The sequence below is a fragment of the Urocitellus parryii genome, chromosome 7 (genome assembly GCF_045843805.1).
Source record: "Urocitellus parryii isolate mUroPar1 chromosome 7, mUroPar1.hap1, whole genome shotgun sequence".
In the NCBI taxonomy this organism is placed as follows: Eukaryota; Metazoa; Chordata; class Mammalia; order Rodentia; family Sciuridae; genus Urocitellus; species Urocitellus parryii.
The window spans coordinates 142,740,600-142,766,185 of record NC_135537.1 but is presented as its reverse complement, the minus strand read 5'-3'; the positions used below and the strand labels follow the sequence as shown (position 1 = coordinate 142,766,185).

At 34.7% G+C, this 25,586-nt stretch overlaps 3 protein-coding genes across 4 annotated transcripts in view; 2 read left to right on the top strand and 1 right to left on the bottom strand.

Annotated features, from left to right (window-relative positions):
• The window catches only part of Nf1 (neurofibromin 1), a 251,252-nt gene that overhangs the window by 63,265 nt on the left and 162,401 nt on the right, over positions 1-25,586 (bottom strand). The window lies entirely within an intron of this gene.
• On the top strand, positions 1,382-10,661 carry Evi2b (ecotropic viral integration site 2B). The gene is made up of 2 exons (XM_026388770.2): positions 1,382-1,463; positions 9,051-10,661. Exon 2 carries the CDS (start codon positions 9,079-9,081, stop codon positions 10,453-10,455), a length of 1,377 nt encoding a protein of 458 aa, XP_026244555.2. The 5' UTR covers positions 1,382-1,463; positions 9,051-9,078; the 3' UTR covers positions 10,456-10,661.
• Omg (oligodendrocyte myelin glycoprotein) lies at positions 20,030-21,349 on the top strand. Its single transcript, XM_026388771.2, has one exon. The coding sequence runs from the start codon at positions 20,030-20,032 to the stop codon at positions 21,347-21,349; it is 1,320 nt and encodes a 439-aa protein (XP_026244556.2).

Genomic DNA, 25,586 nt, shown 5'->3' with positions numbered 1-25,586 from the left:
TCAAGTGGATTATGAACTCCCGCTTTTACCCCATATACAGATTGCTGTATCACACCAGTTTCCCTTCCATTAATTGACATATTGCCTTTCTAGTGTCTGATGTATTCTGCTGTCTGTCCTATTCTCTACTGTCCCCCCTCCCCTCCCCTCCCCTCCCCTCCCCTCCCCTTTTCTCTCTCTACCCCTTCTACTCAAATTTTTTTTAACAACATCTTTATTTTATTTTTATGAGGTGCTGAGAATCGAACCCAGTGCCTCATACATGCTAGGCGAGCGCATTACCACTTGAGCCACATCCCCAGCTCTCACTTCAAATTTTTAAAGTTATTTTTGAACAAAAATACTGTTATTTTCTACCCCTAGGTACTATGGTTCACTAGCTTAATTCAGGATTTTAAAATAGTGAGGCAAAATCTTATAACATTTAATTTTGTTCTGTTACTCTTTTTGAATAAAGTTATAAGTACTTTAAATTATGCCATAATAATCCGTATTCTCCTGCAGTGATCAGGGGAAGTAGTACGTGAGTTGATAGTTACCTACCTACTATAATACACACTATTCAAGGCACTTATACATTTATTTAATCTCATAGTAAATTAGGGATTACAATCTTCATTTTTCATATGAAGATGAAAGAACTTGCACAAAGAAATTTTCATTCAGACAGACTTTTTCACTATAGTTTGCCCACTTAATTTCTTATTTTAAAAAGTATATGGTACTGGGGATGTAGCTTACTGGTACAGCACTTGTCCATCACACACATGACCTTGGGTTTAACCTCTAGCACTTCAAAAAATAAAAATAAAAAAGCATTTGGTGAGAATAATTTACTCTTACTTCGGCTGTCTTTTGCCTATATTATGAATGAAGACATAACATTACCATTAAATGGTTACCTACTGTGTGTAAAGCATTCATAAATGGTTATTTAATTTTCACAATAACCCAACATGAGAAATATTCCTTCAGAGGAGAAAATGGTTACTCAGAAGTACAGTGACTTCCTTAAGGTCACATAAGTAAACAGAACACAACATTATTTAATTTTTACTAGAAGAATCTAATTATGGGTAATACACAACTGGCAGCTTTTTTCCCCTTAGAATACACAATTTTCTCTTCAGGACTCCATTTTAAATATTTAAATTATATAATCACATTACTACAGCATCTCAAATGTTTACTTAGAAACATTAATTAAAAGCATTCAAATCACATAGCTCCAAATTGTGTTTCAAAATAAGTTCTGTTATAGTAGTACATTTCTTAGTCATTTTGTGGCTTATTGCACTTCCGGCAAGAGCTATTGATAAACTTCCTCTGTTCTGCAGAAACCATTTTAGTGACTAGAGGACCACTTTTAATCTGAGGTGAATCACCCCTTTTGCTTTCTTAGCCAAAACACCAACATGTCCTATTAGAACAACAATTTGGCACTCTGCAAAAGAAGTTAACAGGTAAGAAAATTTTCACATGGGCCATCTGGTTTACTTTTTGCTTTATACAAAATGTATTTTAAAAACTAATATATTATTAGTATTTAAAACTTAAATTCAACTCTTTTATAATTTATAGATGTCTGTAACAGGTTTTCATGGATTTACTGAATGAAATTAAAAAATACTCAGTGTTGAGCTTGCCTTAGAAAAAGATTTTTTCCCCTAGGTTTTTATAATTATAAGCCCATTGACTTAATCAAAATGTTTGTTAACCTTAGTTTTAAAATGAAAATAAATAAATACAGCCATAGAAGATAAATCTAAGGACTACAAATAAAATTAGATTCTATGAGCTATGACTAAAATAATGTTAAAATTTCTAGGGATTGGGGATGTAGATCAGTTGTTGAGTGACTATCTAGCATGAAGTCCTGCTTTGTTCCCCAGCACCACACACACATATAAACACAATATTCTAATTTGCTTTTTATAAAATTTTCCTATCTACAATATAATGTATAGATTTAAATTATTTTTATTTTTTTAATCCTCTTTAGATTCCATAGGTCACCTTCACTTAATTTAAAAAGAAATAAAAAGATGATGTACTTGATTATTATTTTTATAGAAATAGAATTTTATATAAGTAATAATGAAAATACTGTAATTCATTTTAAAAGCTCCCTAAGCAAAAATGTTATGACAGAATGTTCACATATATTCATATCATCTGCATGTTTATGTCACATATTCTTATCTGAGACTTTAATAAAGATACAGGGAAAAAAAACACAGAATAAACAACAGAAAACTGTTAATGCATACAAAAGATGTTTACACTGTGAGTAAACTGGGCAATTACAAAGTAGATTTGTCCTCTAAATAAAAATTGCAAAAAGTCTACACAGATCTGCAATTTCAAGGAATAAATTCACAGTGGTTTATATTCTATCTCAACACTTCATAAACACTTTCTCTTATAGTAGTACACTTTGAATTTCTTCTAAATGGATTACCTGTAAGAAGTTATTACAGAAGCTGGAAAAAGAAAAGATTTTTTTTAAAGATAAGACTTATCTAAAAAAGACAAGTCTTAAAAAAGGATTAGTCCCTAATTCAATGCTTAATAGCATCTGTTTTTCAACTAATTCCTACATAATTCTACTTAGAAGTAAAATTATCAATTCTGAACAAATTTCAATTTGGTAAACATAAATCTAATACCTTTTAATACCTAATCTTTAAGAAAGTACCACAGATTTCCCAGTGAACTTTCTAAATAAGATAACTGATAGGATAACCATTAAAAACTCCCATAGCTGTTTTTCACAGAATCACAGGACCAACATAGGCTTTCTGGTAGTTCTTTTCCTACTCTATATGCAAGCCTACCTCCAAAAGTTGCTCACATATTGATTTCCAGAGAGCTTATATCTTTTTCCTTCATAAAACATTTATAATTCTGCTACGAAAGGCCGCACAGCATGTAGTAGATGGAAAGGGCTCTGGTACAACACTGGCACAGCTTATTAGTGCCACTACTTAGAGCTTTGACACTTTGTCTATAATACATAAATTCTCTCAGTTTCCCTTTTTATAAGATGAAAATACTACCCTCTGGCTCATTAAAATAGAATAGTGCCTAGCATTTTTGGGGGGTTCTTTAGATGATACTTATTACTATTGATAAAACATGGTCATCAAATACTACCTTCTGTAATTCAGTATTAATTTCATTTTCTGCTCTTCCTCAAGACACAGAACTGTTCTTTTCCTCCTTTTATGGTTTTAAAACTTCTCTAGTTGGAAATACCACTACTACTAAATTTTAATCTATTATATTTGCACTATAACTTACTTTTATTATCTCAAAGTAACTGGAATATAGATAGATACGATTTTTGATATAGCCATCTACTATTGCCTTTTTACCTATGATATATTCTCCAAATCTTTTTGATTCCCTTTAAAAGATAATATTTCCTATCATATCCAACTTAACATCATCAATTTTAAATGTTGGACCTTTCATGTACTTGTGCATTATATTCATGAGAACATGCCTAATACATGGGGTTCCTGCTTCACTGTTAACTGCCTTTAACATGCTTATTGATTAAAGCCTCAAAGTGTCAGCCTAAAATAATGAATAAATACTTTCATATGAAGGTTGACAAATTTAAGATTTGCCTGAGTAAGAGATTAAAGGATTTCTAGAAAAATCCTACACAGAATGGGAATAGGTTCTTTGAAGTGATTGGCAGGTATACATCTGGATAGTTTTGGGGGAGGGAGGGATGGGAAGAATCTTAAAGATCCTTACAGCAGACAGTGTGCAATTAAAACTAAATGAGCTTGAGAGGCTGATTCATTAGACTCCTCCATCTTGGACAGACAGCTCCTTTCTGCTGGTTCCCATACCCACAAACAGGCCAGTGACAGGGAGTAGCACTTTGTAGTTTGGTCCTTTAATCTTTTCCTCCCACTACATCTTATCCACTTCGACTTTCTTTAGTAACTTCTTGCTAATTACATAACCATATTGCTTTTAGTTGTTTTTTTAATTTTTCTTTGTTGCTTCCTATAATTTTTGTTTCATTTTTCTCTTCTGCTATTTGTATTTCTTTACATCCTCTTTTCATATTCTTCTAAGTTTTCTTCTCTTTTTCATTTCTCTGTCCCATATTGTTCTTTCTACTATCTTCTTCCCCTGCAGAACAATGCACTTCACATACATACCACCTACATGCTAAAAGCATGTATGTTAAATAATTTTCTGTACTTTTGCAATAACACTAAGTCTTGAAAAAAGTCCATTTTTTCACCAGTATATCCACTTCTACTTAGTCTTTTTTTAAGTCTTACTCCTTTTCTGAACTATTCTAAATGGCTGTAGTATGATTCTAACAGACTCCAATATTCTGATACTCAGATCCTAAAAGGGTAAAAAAAAAAAAAAAAAAAAAAACACCTGAAGAGTAGGGAAAAGTGGTAGGAGAGGTAAAAAGTGGAATTTGTTGTTGTAACCCTTAAATGACAAGTGAAAATTTCACAGTGGGTTCTACTAACTTCCTATTGATACAAGAGGATATAAACCTACCACAATTGATTTTACAAACTCCACTGAGTTTATTTGTGTTTCTGCTTGGGCTCTTTCCTCCTTGACTGCCTTTTACAGCTAACTAAAAAGAGGAACCATATGGTTGCTTTATTTTAAGCAAAGTCACAAAGGAGGAAATATTTCTAGCCGAAGACAGCTCATGGCCTATATGTTCTGTTGCTTTGCAAAGCATTTTCTAGAAATATTTAAAAAATAAAACTCCAAAGAATAAGATTTTCTAACAAAGCCTCCCCACCACCCTTCTTTATGGAGGCTATAAGAATAGTAGGTAGGTTGGAATTGCACCTAGAGATGACTCAAATCCTAATATTATTGCTAAGTTTCAGATTTTCCCCTTTTAAACATTTTTTTAAATGAACAAAAAATAATGTACTGACTTAATATTTTGCTTTCTCTGTTTATATTCTTCTGGTAGCAGGTTTTTTTTTTTTTTTTAAGTACTAGAGTCTGAGCCCAGGGACACTTCACACCTCAGCTACATCCCAGCCCTTTTAAATTTTTTTGAAATACTTTTTTAGTTATACATGGACACAATATCTTTATTTTGTTTATTTATTTTTATGTGGTGCTGAGGATCAAACACAGTGTCTCACATGTGTAAAGCAGGCGCTCAGCCACTGAGCCACAAACCCAGCCCCATTTATTTATTTATTTATTTATTTTATTTTGAGGCAGCTCTTCACTAAATTGCTGAAGGTCTTGTTAAGTTGCTGAGGCTGGCCTCAAACTTGCAACCCTCCTGTCTCAGCCTCCCAAGTGGCAGGGATCAGAGGCATGTGATACCATGCCCAGCCTGGTAGAAGTCTTAAGAAAAAGTAAAATGGAAAGGAATCAAGAAGTCCTATAGAGGTTAAATGTTTGTTTTCAGAACTCCTAATGTAGAAGGTATTATACTGCAGAGGAATTAAAATACAAAAACATGAGACAGTGAGGGGCATTAGAAAGAATATAAGCTTTGAACAAATAAAGCAGTAAAATAAACTAAGACTATAATGATGGGGTGGCAAGAGAATGAAGTATGATGAATCTGGGAAAGGAAGGAAGGAAAGAAGAAAAGAAAAATAGTAAAGCTCTGAAATCAGATGGTCCTGGGCACAAGTTCCCAGTCTATCACTAACAGTGATGTAATATGGGCAAACTGCTTAACCCACTAGAATCTGTCGCTTTATTTATAAATCAAGAGTCATTCTTCATAAAGCCATTTAAATATTAAATGAAGTAACATGTATGTAAAATATCTGGGATGGATGGTATAACACAGTTGTTCTAGATAAATATTTTTCTTTTTTGTTTCATTCTGCCTTTGTCAAAGTTCTTTATAATCTTGCTTGAGAAAATAATACAAACAAAATATGAGAAGCCAAGTGATTAAAAAAAAACATTACTTGAGAGAATAGAAGTGTGAGTGAGGTACACACATGAAAGTATCTAAGGAACCATAAAGACAGTAAGAATTAGGAAGATTCAGGGAATAGCTGATCTCTGGGCTGTGGTCAGTCACAGAGAACTTGGTTCAAGAAGGGAAATTTAAACTGAAGTCTATAAGAAGAAGACAGGTTCAGATACACAGTTTGAAGGGGGAAGAGAATAGGGATGGGGAAAACCACATTCTAACATGGTGGAAAACAGCATAATTAAAAGGTATCTGTTTAGAGAGAAAGGTATGGGTTTACAAATTTATGTAAGGAAGAAAACTCAGTTTAGAAGATTTACTTTGACTGAAACGGGGAACCCTCAAGCAAAGGAGTAGTAACCAGATCATGAATGCTTTTCATCAGCAGTGGGCAGGAAAGGTGAAAGAACTATTTTAAAATTTAGACTTGAAGCATTAAAGAGAAAGAGAGTACAAAGGAAAAGATAGAATGGGGAAAAAAATTTCAATGTCTTTTCTTCTCAAATAGGGTCATTTACCATCACTGCACATTAGCTGGTGTAGGATAAGCAGTGAAAACTACTCAAGTATGGTGAAAAGTCTGTTTTAGAAACCTTTTACTGTACCTTGAAACAGAGTATCACATCTCTCTCTGTTAGACTTTCTATAAATCATAGGAAAAATAGTTTCTTATTATATATACACCAGGATCTAACACTGAGATTTTCCTTTCCCACAGGTTAAGAAATAGCTGGTAGTTACCATTGTGTTTGATGACACACAAAACAATACGCTGCACTCAGAACTGAAAGTTGTCTTCCTATATATAGTTCCTTATTATAGAGATAAGGCAACTGACAACAGGAGAGATTAAGTGACTAGTGCTTGTGGTTAGATATGAAGTTAAGTGGCAGAGATAAAACTGGAACTTAATTCTTGAAGTTTTATTATTACCACATCTCACAAAAAGCTCTACCTTCCCAAAATGGCTAGTTTTCCCAAGCCCCTATTGCTTAATTAATTCTCATTTTTAAGACTTAGTTCCAGTTTCACAGTTTCACTCTTCTGGGAAACTTTCCTGAAGCCCTCCCAGACTAAATTAGTTCCTCTGTGTATTTCCTAAATACTTTTGTGAGAAAGTTTATTAAATTATTGTCTTTTTTTTTTTTTTTAAATACCTGTTTAGCTACTAAAAGAATCTGGAACACTTGAAAGGCAGAAACTATTTTTTTTGTGTGTGTACCAGGGATTGAATCCAGGGGCGCTTAACCACGGAGCCACATCCCCAGCCCCTTTCTATACTTTATTTAGAGACAGGGTTTTGATAAGTTACTTAGGGCCTCACTAAGTTGCTGAGGCTTTGAACTCACCTTCTTCCTGCCTCAGCCTCCTGAACTGCTGGGATTACAGACATGAGTCACTGTGCCTGGCAACTTTTTTAAATAACCTAAACCTAGACAGGACTTGACACAAATATGGTGTTTGGCAATACACTAATGAAAGTTAGCAGCAGGTGTGTTTGAAAAAGTGGATAAGGGTGACTTGACCAGGTTTGGAGATCTGTCTAGATATTGAGCCTATGATTTTGAGTTGGATTTTCTTTTTTTGTTTGTTTGTTTTTTTAATATTTATTTTTTAGTTCTAAGTGGACACAATATCTTTATTTTACATTTACATGGTGCTGAGGATCAAACCCAGTGACTCACACGTGCTAGGAAAGTACTCTACCACTGAGCCACAATCCCAGCCCTTTGAGTTGATTTTCTTTTAAAAAATATATGCTTTTTAGCATAGGTATGCATGCTAGACACTGAGGATGCCACAAAGATTACCAATACAATGAACTTAGTGCACATATGATTAATCAAAAAAAAGAGAATCTGTAATCCCAGCAGCTCAGGAGGCTGAGACAGGAGGATTGTGACTTCAAAGCCAGACTTAGCAATTTAGTGAGGTCCTAAGTAACTCAGGGAGACCTTGTCTCTAAATAAAATATAAAAAGGGCTGGGAATGTGGCTCAATGGTTAAGTGCCCCATGGGTTTGATCCCTGTTAGCAAAAAAAAAAAAAAAAAAATTCTGAGAGTTCTCTGTGACAGCTTTGAGATAAAGATCAATTACATTTTCAACATGTTCAATTTGCTGAGAGTGAAATACATACATGGAATGTTCACAGGTTGGGAGTTATGACATAAAGATGTGATTTAAAATCTTACAGGAACAAAGAAAAGTAGGTAAGAGGGAGAAGTGAATATCAAGTATCTACATTTAGGAGATAGGAGAAAAAGAGGAGCTAATGAAATTGACATGAAGGAAGACAGTATTTCAAAAAGCTACTCAAATACTAGTGAGGGAATAGTGAGTAGTGGCAAATGTAAGACAATTAAGTAAAGACAATTGGATCAAGGTAGGAGGAGACCAATAGTGTTCTTCAAGGCAGCAGAATCAACACATTTCTAGTAACAGAGGATGAGAAAAAGTAGACAGCACTTGGACCAAGCATAATGAGCCAATGCACCTGAGAAGTATGATATGAGATGAAGGAATATAATGCAAGAAAGCTAGAGGGGCTGCAGGGCCAAATACAGATCTTATACCAGGATTAAAAGAGTGCTGAGGGGCTGGGGTTGTGGCTCAACGGTAGAGCGCTTGCCTAGCATGTGCAAGGCCCTGGGTTTGATCCTCAGCACCACATAAAAATAAACAAATAAAATAAAGGTATTGTGTCCAACTAAAACTAAAAAATTAAAAAATAATATCAAAAGAGAGTTGAGTATGGTAATGCATACCTATAGCCCCAGGGAGGCTGATGCTGAAGAATTTTGAGTTCAAGTCTAGCATGAGCAACACAGTGAGACCCCCATCCCAAAGGGAAACAAGACATTACTACCTAAGAGGTCCAAATGCTATATGATAAGTTGGAGTATATTCAAGAGTTATTTATGCTAGCCTACAGTTTGTCAAGTATAAATTAGAATAATAAACATTAATTGGGTACCCACCTGCTTTATGCCAGGCATTGTAATGTAAAGTCAAATGTAACTAGATAACTTAAGATACCAACTGATACTTAATTGTCTCTTTCTTTCTTTCTTTTTTTTTTTAATTATAAAGCTACTGGTAAAGAGGAAACAGATCTCAAATGGATTCCAAATATTTCATCTTAATTTTGTTTTCTGGATACCTGAACAGTATATTTTGCTCAGGGACAGAAGCAAATACAACAGAAAAGCAACCACAATCCACTTTATTTACATCATCAATGCCATATAGCTCAGCTAAAGTTCAAAACACAACAGAGAATCTTTCAGATCAACCAAAACAATCAATAACATCTGTCAAAGTCACTGCTGGACAACCAACATCAGCTATCCGTACCCTTTCTGGAAAACCAACAAAATATACTCCTGCTAGACCACTTACCTATATCATCACCAATCAACCAACAGCAGTAGCCAGCACTTCATTCTCACAAACAGCATCAGATATGTCGACCTCTACCAGACAACTACTGCCTTCTGCCCACACTTCCATCAGACAACCATCAACATCATCACTTTCCTACACTCCTACTCAACAACCATCGTACACTCCTACTCAACAACCGTCGTTACCTGTAGACACATCTTCTAGAAAATCAGTGCTACCGACTGTTGGTTATCTATCCATACAGTCAACACCAGCTGTCCAAAATTTACCTGGGAATACACCAGGGTTCAATTTAACTACCACTAACAAAAGAATTTCAAATAATTATAATTCAATAACTGCCATATTAATCGGTACAATTCTGACTTCTATGCTCGTAGCTATAATCGTAATTGTACTATGGAAATGCTTGAGAAAACCAGTTTTAAATGATCAAAACTGGGCAGGCAGGTCTCCATTTGCTGATGGAGAAACCCCTGATATATGTATGGATAACATTAGGGAAAATGAAGTATCCACAAAACGTACATCAATTGTTTCACTTATGACCTGGAAACCCAGCAAAAGCACACTTTTAGCAGATGACTTAGAAATTAAGTTGTTTCAATCAAGTGAAAACATTGAAGATGCCAACGACCCCGAAACAGAGAAAATAAAAGATCAAGTAAATGGTACATCAGATGACAGTGCTGATGGGTCAACAATTGGTACCGCTGTTTCTTCTTCAGATGATTCTAATCAAGATTTTAATCAGCCTCCACCACCTCCCCTCCTTGATTTGGAAGGACGAGAGAGTAACCAATCTGACAAACACATAATGACAATTGTACCTCCTCTTCCAAATGATCCTACTAATTTCCAACCAACTCTGAACAGTCTGAATCAAGACTCTGAAGATCATAATTCTAAAACCAAACAGTCATTTACATCATGCCCTGACTCATTTAATTTGCCCTTGCCACCAGAAGATTTTATAAAAAATCAAGAAGATTCCAACAATGAGATCCAGTGTCAAGAGTTTTCTATACTTCCTGACTCTAATCAAGATTTTAATGATTCTCTGCCACCACCACCTGCAGAATTATTGTAAATATCACAACTTACTTTTAGCCAATCTTCTATCTTTAAATGATTCTATCTTCTATTATTCCTCAAGTGATGTAATATATAAAATGTTAAATTGGTAGCCAATTTCAATCTTTTATTCAGGAACTACCAGAAATGTATACAAAACCCACGTGTATAAGCGAATTTTTTTTTAAATTATAAAACAATGATATGTTTATTAGCTATAAAACCTGCCATTAAAGTACATTTTACATGTGAACATTATATATGTCAATAACTTACATATTTTGAAACCTAGCAATTGACATGTATTTCTTACTACCCAACAGACTTTTTTTTTCCTGAAAAGCTTTCTATAAACTTGTCTTAAATAAATGCAATTTAATTTTTCCATTTCAAAGTTTTGGAAGGAATATTAAGTATACATTCCAAGTTTTAAATTAATACCTTAAATGTTAAATAAAAATATTCGAAGTTTATGAGAAGGAAATACTTAAATGTTTGTGAATAAAAAAATTTTCCTCTTTGGTCTCACTTGAAATAGTAAATCAAACATACTAAAACATCAAACTATAGGGTTGACTTAGGACTTTGCCCTGAAAAAAATATGAGCATGCACCATGAAATACCATGAAATGCTAGCATTTTTCCCATCATGCTGAGAGTGAAATATTTTAAACTAGCCTACTTAGAAAGTTACTTACGGGATGAGGGGCTAGGGTTGTGGCTCAGTGGTCAAGCGCTTGCCTAGCATGTGCGAGGCTCTGGGTTCGATCCTCAGCACCACATAAAAATAAAATAAAGGTATTGTGTCCACCTACAACTAAATAAACAAAATATTGAAGAAAAAAAAAAAAAAGAAAGTTACTTCCTGGGGCTGGAAATAGCTCAGTGGTAGAGTGCTTGGTTAGTAAGTGCAAAGCCTTAAGTTCAATTCTCAGCACTGGAATAAAAAAAAAAAAAAAGTCACTTCCTTATACACCTAAAGCACCTAAACAAAATGAAGTGTTAGGAAGAGAGGGAGAAAGAAACCTTTTGTCACTATACATTGAAGCTTGCATTTTTTGCTACCAGGGATTGAACCCAGTGGCATATCCCCAACATTTTTTGAGGCATAAAAGTTGTTTTTTTTTCCTAAAAATTTTTATTAATTATTGATGGGCCTTTATTCATTTATTTGTTTATATGTTGTGTTGAGAATCGAACCCAGAGCCTGACACATGCTAGGCAAGCACGCTACCACTGAGCCACACCCCAGCCCTAAAAGTTGTTTTTAAACAAACTTTTTAAAACGCAGAATATTTCATCTTTTATCCACTACCTGACAGGTGATAAATGTGAGATATCAGAATAGTGATGAGACCAATGTTTGTCAAAATGAAGATGAAGAGCAATCATGGTCTGAACTTTCGGACATGCCAGCTTAGGTTTGCAGTAGTGATTCTTTGCCCAACAAGTACATATTTTTCCTCTTTATTCCCAAATGAACTCCAGCGGGAGAGACTTAGAATTAAATGTGGTAACCTTACTGGTAGCTTAGCCTTGGAGAATCTTTCATAGTTCTGGGATTTTTCAGAAGAGAATACAGTATTTATTGGTAGTACCAGTTTTCAAGAAACTAATAAAGTTCCATCTTTAATAAAAAAAATAATAAGGCTTTTAGACTTTGGAATTTTCTATATAACATTAGTCCTTTAATCTTCTAAGCCATTTCTTACTGATCATTAACACTTTTTATCCAGCAAGCATTCTTCAAGCTACTTACTGTTCCTGAATAAGCACGATGTTTATCATCATATTGAATTGGTTCTCTTCTAACTAAAAAGTTTTTTGTGTGTGTTTTTCTAACTTAGCATTTTTAGGGCTAGTTTACCCAGCAGCTATCAGGAGTTGAAGAATTTCTTGCAATTCTTTGGAATTTTAAGTATTTTGGTTATGGTAAATGATAAGATGTGTTTATCTTTAATCAAGTCTTTGATATACCTTGAATCATAATAACCCATAAATTTCACATACAAGGTAGTTAGTTACCTAAAGGGCTCTTTCCACATTTTTGTCCTTGTCAACACCTTCCTTCTTGACTGCTTAAAGGATGGGAAATATAGAAAAAGAAAAACTCTTAGATAAAACAGGAGCTGATGACCAGATCAGAGTTTTGTTTGATTTCTTCGAATACTATAGGCAAGTTTTTTCTTTCGGTTCTTTGAACAACAGAAGAAAAGACTACTGACAGCAGCTGGGAAGTTTTGTTTTTTAAAAGAAATTCTCTGCTGGGAAAAACAATTCATGTTTACTACATGCCATGTTCCCCTACTGAGGGCAGAGAAAACTAAATGGCCAAATAGTTGTAATCCTTGCTTACTTATTAGAAGGATGAAATGGAAGCTAATATGAGAAACAGGAGGGAAGAAAATGCTGGAACAAAGAAAAACTTCAGCAAAAGGTTAAAGAACTGGGATCCAGAAGAAAGAGTTTATTTCATAAAAACAGCAAAGGACAAGGCTCAAGGGAATAAAAGTAGACTGACTGTCATACCACATACCAGTGGTGCTCTTACCAGATCTGCAATAACCAGATTCAGAAACAAGCTAAAGACCATCTAATTCAATTCTTTTTTGTTTGTTAACTGCTGAGAAAACAGGACCAGGGAGAGCAACAGACTTGCTTAGAAATAGTACCAAAAGCTGAGTTCACTCCTGATCTAACATTCTTTCCCTCAATCTATAACCAAAGAACACCCAATTTATTCACTAATATATAAACACACACGTGCACATATATAGGTTGTGGGGACACAATGACTCAGACAAGAGTAATCTGAAATTGTTGATATTATGTAATTCTAACCAAAAAGTAAAGTAGCAAAATACATGAGCACCAACATAATTAAAACACTATAGTTCTGGCATATGATTAAACAAACAGATCAATGGGGCAGAATCAAAAGCTCAGAAACAGACTTCAAATATCAACAGTGGGAAAAAGTGTTGGGACAATCAGATATTTGGAAAAGACAAAACGGGAGCCACATTTCACACAAAATATGAAATTATTTTCGTAACAAGCAAATAAAGCTGAATTCCTTTATAATCTGGAGATGGGATAACATTTTCCTAGCTGAGAATCAACTAAAAGCAATAAAAAGAAAAGAAAGATTTACATAAAACTTATAAAAGCCAAAAAACAAAAGCATTATTAAAAATACTAAAGAAAGGGCTGGGGATGTGGCTCAAGAGGTAGCACGCTCGCCTGGCATGCGTGCGGACCTGGTTCAATCCTCAGCACCACATACAAAACAAAGATGTTGTGTCCGCCGAAAACTAAAAAATAAATATTAAAATTGTCTCTATCTCTCTCTCCCTCTCTCTTAAAAAAAAAGATGGAGAAATCTTCAAAATAATTATTAAGGTGGGAAAAAATGGGCTGGGATTGTGGTTCAGTGGCAGAGCTCTTGCCTAGCAAGTGTGAGGCACTGGGTTCAATTCTCAGCACCATATAAAAATAAATAAAATAAAGGTCCATCACAACTAAAAAAATATTTTTTAACAAAAGAAGAAACTAAGTCACATAACAGTGTATATGGTATGCAACCTTTCATATAAGGGGGGGATAAGAACATAAAATACACATACACATCTATTTCTGTACGTTTGTAAAAAGAAATACTGTTAAAAGACAACTAAAAGCTAATAAAAATAGTCACCAATAGGGGAAGGAAAGAAATAGGATGAAGCAGTCAGAGAAGCAAGATTTCTGTCAATATTTCTTGTTGCATAATTTTGACTTGAGTGATCCCTAAAAACCCAAACTGAAAAATAAATGAACCGATTATGATTTGAATGTGAGGTGTCCCCCAAAGGCAATGCAAGAAAACTTAGAAGTGAAATGGCTGGGTTATGAGAACTTTAGCCCAATCAGAGAATTAATCCCCTGCTAAGGATTAACTATCCAGTGATAGCTGAAGGTAGGCAGGATGTGGTTGGAGAAGGGAGGTTCCCAGAGGTGTGCCTTTGAGGCATATATTTTGTATCTGGAAAGTGGAGTCTCTCTCTGGCTCCTGCTGTACTGTTTTGAGTTGTTCCCTCTGTCACACACTTCTGACCTGATGTTGTGCCTCACTTCAGGCCCTCAGGAATGGAGCCAGCCCTCTATGGACCTCTGAAACCATGAGCCCAAAATAAACTTTTCCTCCTCTAATTGTTCTCTTCAGGTCTTTTGGTCACAGCGGCAAAAAAGCTAACTAAAACACTAACTATATATCAAGTTGGTGATACAGAAATGTAAAGAAAATAATTAGGGCTGTGTTTGTGGCTCAGTGGTAGAGTGCTCGCTTAGCATGCATGAGGCACTGGATTTGATCTTAAGCACCACATAAAAATAAAATAACAATACTGTGTCCACCTACAATTGAAAAATAAACATTAAAAAAGAAAGAAAATAATTATTTCAAGTTGTATTAGAACACAAGAATTGAAGCTGGGCATGGTGGTACAGGCCTGTAAATCCCAGCAACTCATGAGGCTGAGACTGGAGGATTTCAAATTTGAGGCCAGCCTCACCAACATTAGTGAGATCCTGTTTTTAAAAAAAGAAAATGACTGAAGATATGGCTTAGTGACAAATACCAAAACCAAAAACAATCCACAATTGCCTATATGCCATTAGTGAAATATATTCCAAGAATGCAGCTACAAAGAAATCTTTAACTTTATTCAATAGTTTGTAATCCAGTTATAGCAGTACTGGTATTATTTTAAAACTACTGTGGGATGATGATAATCAAGCAATTATGTTAATACTGTTAGGAATCATTTATAGGAAATACAGGAGGCAGAAGAACAAATTAAATCCTTCTAAAGAAGCAAACAGATTAATCCAGAATCAAGGACATCTAGAGAACTGAAGGGAAAAAAGGAGGGGGAAAATGGGTGAAGACACTGATGCACTTGGATTTTGATATGATAATTTCTATTTTGTCAGTCCTTCCATATTTTTTTGTTTTGTTTTTGGTACCAGGGATTGAACCCAGAAGCACTTAACCACTGAGTCACATCCCCAGCACGCCTCCCACCCCTTTTTTAAAAAATATTTTTTAGTCGTTATTGGATACAATACCTTTATTTTATTTATTTTTATGTGATGCTGAGGATCGAACCCAGGGCCTTGCATGTGCTAGGCAAGCGCTCTACCACTGAGCCAAAACCCCAGCCTTCCCCAGCCCTCCCCAGCCCTTTTTTATATTTTATTTTGAGACAGGGTCTCACTAAGTTGCTTAGGGCTTGACAAATGCTGAAGCTGGCCTCCAACTTATGATCCTCCTGTGCCTTAGCCTCCTAAACTGCTGGGATTACAGGTGTGCACCACCATGCCCAGCTCTTCCAGGCTTTAAAAATACTTCATTGAGTATCTTGTTTTCAGAAAGAAGTTTAGTCAATATACCTAACTATATTATTGTTTAAGCATCCCTAATCCAAAAATCCTATGCTATGTTCTCACTATAAGTTTTGGATTTCAGAGATTTCAGATTTCAGCTTTTTAAGATTAGGGATACTTAATTGGTAAAGTGTATGCACATATTAAAAAAATAAAACCCACACACAAAGAAACTCTGAAATCTGAAACACTTCTAGTCTCATGCGTTTCAGATAAGGGATATTCAATCAATCAAAACCAGATAGACCTCTGAGTTTTGATTATTTCAGATCAACTTAAGAAATAAAGGAATACTGAAACTACTGATTAACATGAGCAAGCCATTTCCCAGCTGGTGGTCTTTCATATCTTTTGCAAAGTTGGGGTAATATATCCTAGTACACAGAAGAACAAAGAACATGTAAATTAATTTACTGCTTAATATAGAATAGTTGTCCACATAGATGTAATTTTTAACTCAGCTGACTCTAAAAATGTAACTTATGTGTTTAAATAGTAATCTAAAATAAGCTGTTAAAAAACAATAAATACTATAAAGAACCACTCTACTTTCAATAATAGTAATATAGAATTATTTTATATCATGAGAATTTCTAAAAGTGTAAGAACATAACACACTGAAATGATCCCCCTTTTTCTTTGAGAATTTCATAGAAATCTCTGAATAAAATGAAACAATAAAGCATGTCCCCAAAGTTGAAATAACACACTGTCACAACCATTGCATTAAAAGTTTATATTATATGCAGTGAAACCTAATCCTGATACAGACTAAACCTAAATTCATTTGAATCTATTAGTTAATGACACAACATTTCTTTCTTTCAAATGCAAGTACTAGCGAATGGAAGTGGTTAACTCTACTTCCACAGTGATGTAAAATTAAAATGGATAAATTTAAGTGTTTAATGAAATGACCCTTAGTAACATACCTTGCAATGTTATAGTGTATCTACAAACTGAGAGAATTTTAAATGTCAAAAAGCAACCCATTCTCTATTTCCACAACAATATTGCTGTATATAGTATTTTTAACACATTTTCTCCCAGTACTGGAGATTGAACCCAGTGAGTATAGCCCCAAATCCTTTTTTAAAAACAATTTTATTTTGACACAGGGTCTTGTTTAGTTGATCAGACTGGCTTAGAATTTATGATCCTTTTGCCTCAGTATCTTCAATCACTGGGATTACAGACATGTGCCACTGTGCCTGGTGACTGGGGATTGAACTCAGGGGGCACTCAACCACTGTGCCACATCCCCAGCCCTATTGTATATTTTATTTAGAGACAGGGTCTCACTGAGTTGCTTAGCAGCTCACTGTTGTTGAGGCTGGATTTGAACCTGCGATCCTCCTGCCTCAGCCACTTTAGCAGCTGGGATTACAGGGTTGTGCCACCATGCCTGGTCAAACCTGTTCATTTTTAAATACTATGACTGATGACTGGTTTCCGAAATCCATAGAAAGAATCTAGGGTCCAAATGAACCCTCAAAACAAAGTGAAAATAAAGCACCAAATCAATAATAAATTTCTGATGTTGCAGATTAAAATGTAGATACATTTTTAGAAACATTAATTTTATATTAATGTTTATACTTCTAGAGTATAGTCTCTTTTCTAAGAAAATAAGCTACAAACTGGGCATAATAGCATATGCCTATAATCTCAGTGACTTGGGAGGCTGAGGCAGGAGGATCATAAGTTCAAGGCCAATCTAAGCAACTAGGCCAGGCCCTATCTCAAAATAATTTTTAATTAATTAATTAAACTAATTAAAATTAATTATTAATTAATTAAATTAATTAAAATTAATTTTTAATATTTGTTGGTTTTCGAATGATGAGAATTTGGCAATGAATATACCATAACTTGCTTTCTTTTCTAAGATAAACTGGACATTCTGGAAATTAGATTTGATTAGATATCAAATTTAGATTATTATACAATCAATCCACTAAGGGATGGAGTAAAAGCTTTCTTAAATCTAATCTCATTTTATAACATTCATGTGTTTTCTTTTTCACATACGTCATGTAATTTTAAATTTAAAACTGTCTCAGAAAGATAAAATATAAAGTCTTAATAAATCTTCTGAAATTTATACTATTATTATTATTATTATTATTAATTTTATATCAGAGATTGAACCCAGAAGCACTTAACCACCGATCCACATCCCCAGTCCTTTTTATATTTTTATTTTTTAGACAGGGTCTTGCTAAGTTGCTGAAGCTGGTTTTGAACTTGCAATCCTCCTGCCTCAGCCTCCTGGGCTACTGGAATTACAGGCATGTATCACTATGTCTGGCAACACTTTTATTTCTAAAACTAAATGAATGATCATTCACATAGCACCAAAAATATCTCTGGAGAAAACAACACTTATATTTACTTACTATCCACAGTAAGTTTCATGAAGAAAAATATTTAACCCCAAATACACAAAATAGAAAACATTTATTTTTATCATGGGAAATGAAAATTAAAAGCAGAAGGTGTTCATTTTAAGTGCAGCCTACTCTAGGTTTGATTCCCAGCACTGCAAAATAAAAAGCAAAAATAAAATGCCTTGTGTGTATCTTGGGTCAAATGATCCTTTGTATCAGAAAAATAAAGATAAATAATCCTAATTAATTACTTCTGTACCTCCTTAAAAGAGAAGTCGAAACATTTAAGTGGTTGATAAATATGAAAAGCTGATTAAATATAATAATCACCACACTATATCATGATATCTTAAAAGGTAACATGACAGTTTTATCATTTTAGAAAAGAACACAAAAATGGAGAAATAAAAAAGAGTTAAATCAGTATCTTAGAAATCCATTTACAAGGAAGGTCAAATCTATTTTTCAATACGTAAAAAGAAAGTAGAGGCATTAAAAAGAAGCACAGTTGAATGTTAATAAGGAAGCTGCCAAAATGTGAAGCTCAAGCTCCACAGATAAATACACAGAAAGGAGGAAAGGCCAGCTCTAATTCACATGAGGTATTCCAATCTATAGCAAATCTGAGATACATAAGTATGCTCAATGCTATAAATTTTTTTAAAATTTTTTGTCCATTTTGTTGCGTGTGCACCTCTTGAAATAAATTTGAGTCAGCACCAATGACAGCTCTGCAGTCCTCCTATGTGGTACTGATCAGGTGGTTGCAGAGCTTCAGCTCACAGCAACACAATGCAGCTGAGCAGGCAAGCACAGCCCACAGCCAGAAACGGTTCCGACTCTCCAGAACAAGACGACCTTTAAGCTTCAAGTGTCCCGGAGAAAACGAGATGCTGATGTTGAAGACGACACTATGGTAAGCTGTTATTTAAATCAGTAAGAGATAGACTTCAGAATTTTTTTCCTTTTTCTTTTTTTAAGAAAAAGTCAACATTAGGATTGAATATATATTCAATAGCAAGTGCATGCACGGGGATTTGCTGCAGTATCAGTTGAGGGTTGTCTTTTTAATATGCATTCACTTTGTAAATATACATGTTTTTTCCTATAGAATTGGTACTGAAATATACAGGGAAAAAAAAACCCCACACACTTTACAAAATGTGAGGTATGGTGTTGGTCTGGATTTTTCAAGTGCCTTGAAATGTTTTTACAAGGATATTTATCCTTAAAAAATGAAATTTCAAAAATTGTTTAATATCTAAATAAAATCTCATCGTATACACACACACATTGATTCTTACATTACTGCAGAGATTAAAAAACAAAACAACCCAAAAAACCGACACGACAGCCATTTTTTCCCATCTGAATAAGAAAGCATATTATCAAACACAGTAATAGCTTAAGACTTCAACTCTATTTGCAGATAATGCTATTTATCATATTAAGACTTTGAGAAGATGAATATGAAAAAAGAATGGTAAAAGGAGAGAGAAAATAAAGAAGAAAATGCAGGAAAGAGTGTGTTTGTGGTGGTGGTGGTGTGGGGGGGCAGTCTCTCTCAACCAACATAGCCCCAATTGAAGGATTAGGCATTTGGACTATAAATGAAGGGCAGCTTTGTTAGTTTAATCACTGGAACAATTATAAAAAGACTCAACAACAAGGAGGTTTATTGAAAATTTTGCCTAATGCTAACTGACCCATGCAGATGCCTAAATTGTATTTGCATATTAAAAGAAGGGTGTATCTGTTTGTTTCCAGGCTTTGATGGAATATCAGATATTGAAAATGTCTCCCTGCCTGTTCATCCTCCTGTTTCTCACACCTGGTATTTTATGCATTTGTCCTCTCCAATGTATATGTACAGAGAGACACAGGCATGTGGACTGTTCAGGCAGAAACTTGACTACATTACCATCCGGACTCCAAGAGAACATTATACATTTAAACCTGTCTTATAACCACTTTACTGATCTGCATAACCAGTTAACCCAATATACCAATCTGAGGACACTGGACATTTCAAACAACAGGCTTGAAAGCCTGCCTGCTCAGTTACCTCGGTCTCTCTGGAACATGTCTGCTGCTAACAACAATATTAAACTTCTTGACAAATCTGATACTGCTTATCAGTGGAACCTTAAATATCTGGATGTTTCTAAGAACATGCTGGAAAAGGTTGTCCTCATTAAAAATACATTAAGAAGTCTTGAGGTCCTCAACCTCAGCAGTAATAAACTTTGGACAGTTCCAACCAACATGCCCTCTAAACTACATATTGTGGACCTGTCTAATAATTCCTTGACACAAATCCTTCCAGGAACATTAATAAACCTGACAAACCTCACACATCTTTACCTGCACAACAATAAGTTCACATTCATTCCAGATCAATCTTTTGACCAACTCTTGCAGTTGAAAGAAATAACCCTTCACAATAACAGGTGGTCATGTGACCATAAACAAAACATTACTTACTTACTTAAGTGGATGATGGAAACAAAAGCTCATGTGATAGGAACTCCTTGTTCTAACCAGATATCATCCTTGAAGGAACATAACATATATCCCACACCTTCTGGATTTACCTCAAGTTTATTCACTGTAAGTGGGATGCAAACAGTGGACACCATTAATTCTCTGAGTATGGTAACTCAACCCAAAGTGACCAAAATACCCAAATATCGAACAAAGGAAACAACGTTTGGTGTCACATTAAGCAAAGACACCACCTTTACTAGCACTGATAAGGCTTTGGTGCCCTATCCAGAAGATACATCTACAGAAACCATCAATTCACATGAAGCAGCAGCTGCAACTCTAACTATTCATCTCCAAGATGGAATGGTTACAAACACAAGCCTCACTAGCTCAGCAAAATCATCCCCAACACCTATGACCCTAAGTATCACTAGTGGCATGCCAAAAAATTTCTCAGAAATGCCTCAACAAAGCACAACCCTTAACTTACGGAGGGAAGAAACAACTGCAAATGTAAAGACTCGCTTACCTTCTGTGGCATGTGCTTGGGAAGTAAATGTTTCATTTCTCTTAATGCTCAATGCTATGGTCATGCTGGCTGGCTGAGGGTTGGCATTTTCTTAAAACTAATGAAAACCTCCTCCCTGATGTACAGTTGGGAAAATATGCCCCTATCTAACTAGTGATTCAAGCTATGTTACGTATTCAAGAAAGCCAGTCTTACATTTCTGACTCCGATGTAAATGAGTAACTTGTCTTAAATAAAAGAAGTGCACAATGTCTTGGTACTTGCTGCTACTTTTCTGTCTTAAGTAAAACTAATGAATTTTTTTTAATGAAATGTTTTCTTTTTAAGGCTTCGATTTATTGCACAAAATATAAAGCATCTAAACTTTAATATGTATTTTATGTATGTTTACACTGTCAAACATCTGGGAAAAAAATAAAAGGTCTATGCTTATAACTGTGTCATTTAGCTTTCTAGTCATGTAAACTTTGGTAGAATCAAAATGCCTAATCATTTTTGTTTTTAGGAACCTTGGTAAAGCCTTTAAGGTGAATTGAACTAAGGATTCTGCCACTAAAGTATGAACAGTTAAGCCACAACATTATTTTACACACAAGCCACAATTGTATTAAACCTAAATGATGTCCTGCTTCTGAGGAACTCTTGGCTACTTTACAGATTATATAATGAACAAAAGCTCTTCAAAAGGCTAGAAGACACTAGGCTTTGCATTTTAATAAGGAAAATTTAACTTTGTTCTTGCATTTAAGCATTAAAAACACAATATAATGAAGAGTTTTAGTTTAAGGACATATAAAGGAGTAGTTTAAGTACATATTTAACAGAACATTTACAAAAAAACTTAATATTCACAAAATTAAATCCTACTACTATTGCAAGAGTGCAAAACTTGGACCATTCCGCAGGAGGGACGGGGAAGAAGAAGAAGGGGAAAAGGGGTGGAATTCTCTGGTGCTATAACCAAGTAATAAACACAATAAAGCCATAGACTGAGGACTAGGGCTGGACATGGGACAGATTTCACACTCTAATCACACTGCGTGATTAGACTCCATTTAGAAAAAATTGAGAATTTTCTACAAATACAAAAATAAGTTATCTTATGAATTGGTGACAAACACAAGAAATAGCCAAGAATCAGCAAAACAAGCCCTGAAAGAAGGATAGATTAAAATGCAAGATAGCATAACTGAAATGAATAAGCTTCAAATGAGGTATTTAATTTGTGAAACATAAGGAAGAATCTAATTTCAAGCATTCCTAGTGTTGGATTGAGAGTACAATAAGAAGTTTTTAAGCTTCTTCCTAAAAAGTTTTAAAATTCAGATAGTATTCTCTCCTGGTTTAAGAACATTTCTATTCATAGATAAAGAAAAGTAATAACATTCTAATGTGTCCATGCACCGCTCTTCTTCCTCTCCTTTTCAAGGAGAAACTTCATGGAAAAATTAGTTAAGCTTCAATAGAACAACTCCTCCCTCATATTACCTAGGACAGTGGCTCTTGAATTATTCTGCCCTATTACCTTAACTGGCTTATCATATTAAGGAGTCTCACCATGAAGACAAGGGCAAGTTATTTGAACAAGTCCCCCAAATTGTTAAAATATATTACCTTTTCAAATGGATATGCTGTCATTTCTGTCTTCCAAACACGGATCTAGTACTTTCACTATGCATGGCAGAGGCTAATTACTTAGATAATCCCTACTCTACCACAACATGTCTTGTTTAAAAAAAGCATGCACTATATTCCACAGGAAGTGGGTTTCTTAGAAGTTACTGTCCTTTATTCTGAGGGCGTCAAGGGCTCAATGTTGTCATAGAATTCCTATGGAGAAAAGTAGTAGGAAGTAAAATTATGGACTATAGTATCAGGATTACCTATGGATTATGTCAATCCTACTAATATGTGTATAAAATGTGGAAGAAAAACTTGGTAAATTTACAAATACCATATATGTCAACTATTCAGACTCTGTGACCTTAGGAAGAAGTATACTCCAGTCTTAAAGAAATAAGATAAAACTTTTCCCTAAGAAAATCAGACACTCATCATCAATGAGAGGGCTCATTATTTGCCCCTATGTACTGTATTATTGGACTCCATAAACATTTCAAAATGCATTAGTTTTCTCATGCCTTAAGCTCATGAGACATACAGATATATGTATGTATATGTCAATATATATGACTTATGATTGTTCAACTTAGATTTTTCAACTTTACAAAAGTGTGATAATGTACCCCTACCAATCATTCTGCTTTTCACAATCAGTACAGTATTCAATAAATTACATGAGACATTCATAACTTTATTATAAAATAGGTTTTGTGTTTGATGATTCTGCCCAACTTTAAGTGAATGCAAGTATTCTATACACATTGAAAGTTAGGCTAACGTTATGATGTTCGGTAGATTAAATGCACTAAATACATTTGTGTGTGTGTGTGTGTGTGTGTGTGTGTGTGTGTGTGTGTGTGTATTTTACTGGGAATTGAACCCAGGGCCCTATACATACAAGGCAAGCACTCTACAAACAAAGCTATAAACCCAGTCCCTAAATGCATTTTTGACTTGTGATATTTTCAACTTACAAAGAGTTTTCTGGAACCTAATCCCACAGTAAGTTGAATTGTTATGTATAAATATACATATATCTCCACTTACCTATCCCTGAAATGTGGTTCTATTTCATAAGCCACTGCCAACTTCTGGCTATACAACTAACAAATTACTTTACTGCTCTAAGTCAGTTTCCTCATCTATAAAATGGGCTAACATAACATAGTGGTTTCTTTCTCAGTATTAAATGGCATCATTCACACCACCCAATATGTGCTGTTCAATAATTTTTTATAATGAGGCTATGAAGCAACAACAAATTCCTTTAAATGACATTTAAAAATGTAAAAATGTCAGAATCAACCTAAAATCTTTTATAGTCATTCCTTATAAAATATATTTTAAAAACTAGATAAGGAATGCAAATATGCATTTGCAAACCACCAGCCAATGTTATGCTGGTGAAGAGTAAAGTTTTGATTTTGTTTTTAAATGGAGAAAATAAGATTTGTTATTAGTTATATTAATTATATTAAAATAAAATTAGTTATTAGTTATATGGACCTTGTTACACAAAAATATCCATTTTGGTACAAATGGCACAGTACAAGAGCATCATGAGATTCCCCCAGCCCCTAAAGAGGACAAGCAACAGCAAATCTCAGCCATGTTACCAAAAGTAAATTATTATTTTTTTGAGAGAGAGAGAGAGAGAGAGAGAGAGAGAGAGAGAGAATTTTAATATTTATTTTTCAGTTTACGGCGGACACAACATCTTTGTTGGTATGTGGTGCTGAGGATTGAACCCGGGCCGCACGCATGCCAGGTGAGCGCGCTACCGCTTGAGCCACATCCCCAGCCCAATTATTTTTTAATTATTATTATTTTTTTTTGGAGGTGCTGGGGATTGAACCCAGGGACTCATGCATGCAAGGCAAGTCCTCTGCCCCTGGGGTGTAACTCAGTGGTAGAGGGCTTGCCTAGCACATGAGGCATTGGGTTTGATCCTCAGTACCAAATAAAAATAAATAAAATATATTGTGTCCATCCGAGAGAGAGAGAGAGAGAGAGAGAGAGAGAGAGAAAATGAGAATATAAATTATTGATGACCACTAATCGAAGTCTTTTTTTAAATATTTTTAGTTGTAGATAAACACAATGCCTTTATTTATTTTATTTATTTATTTTTTTATGTGGTACTAAGGATCAAACCCAGTGCCTCACATGTGCTAGGCAAGCACTCTACCACTCAGTTACAACCCCAGCTCCACTACTGGCAATCTTTTTTTAACATTATTTGGTGAATTCCAGGAAAAAACAGAAGCAACAGATAAAACTGTAAGATAATAAGAAACTAGATCATTATTGACAAGTGAAATAATTATCCAAGAGATTCCTCAGAATCTCTTTAAATAACTAATGACAAAATAAATAAGGAAATACTTAGTTTCCTTTTGTGCTGGCAAAAAATTAGAAAATTATGAGAAAACATACAATGCTGCCAGGAGTGGTGGTGCACACCTGTAATCCCCATGGCTGAAGCAGAAGGAGTCAAAGTCAGCCTCAGCAACTTAACAAGGCCCTAAGCAACTCAATGAGGCTTTAAGCAGCTCACTGAGACCCTGTCTCTAAATAAAATATAAAAAAGGGCTGAGGATGTGGCTCAATGATTAAGCATGCCTGGCTCTGATCCCAGGTACAAAGAGAGAGAGAGAGAATGAAAATGAATAAATAAGAATATACAATGCC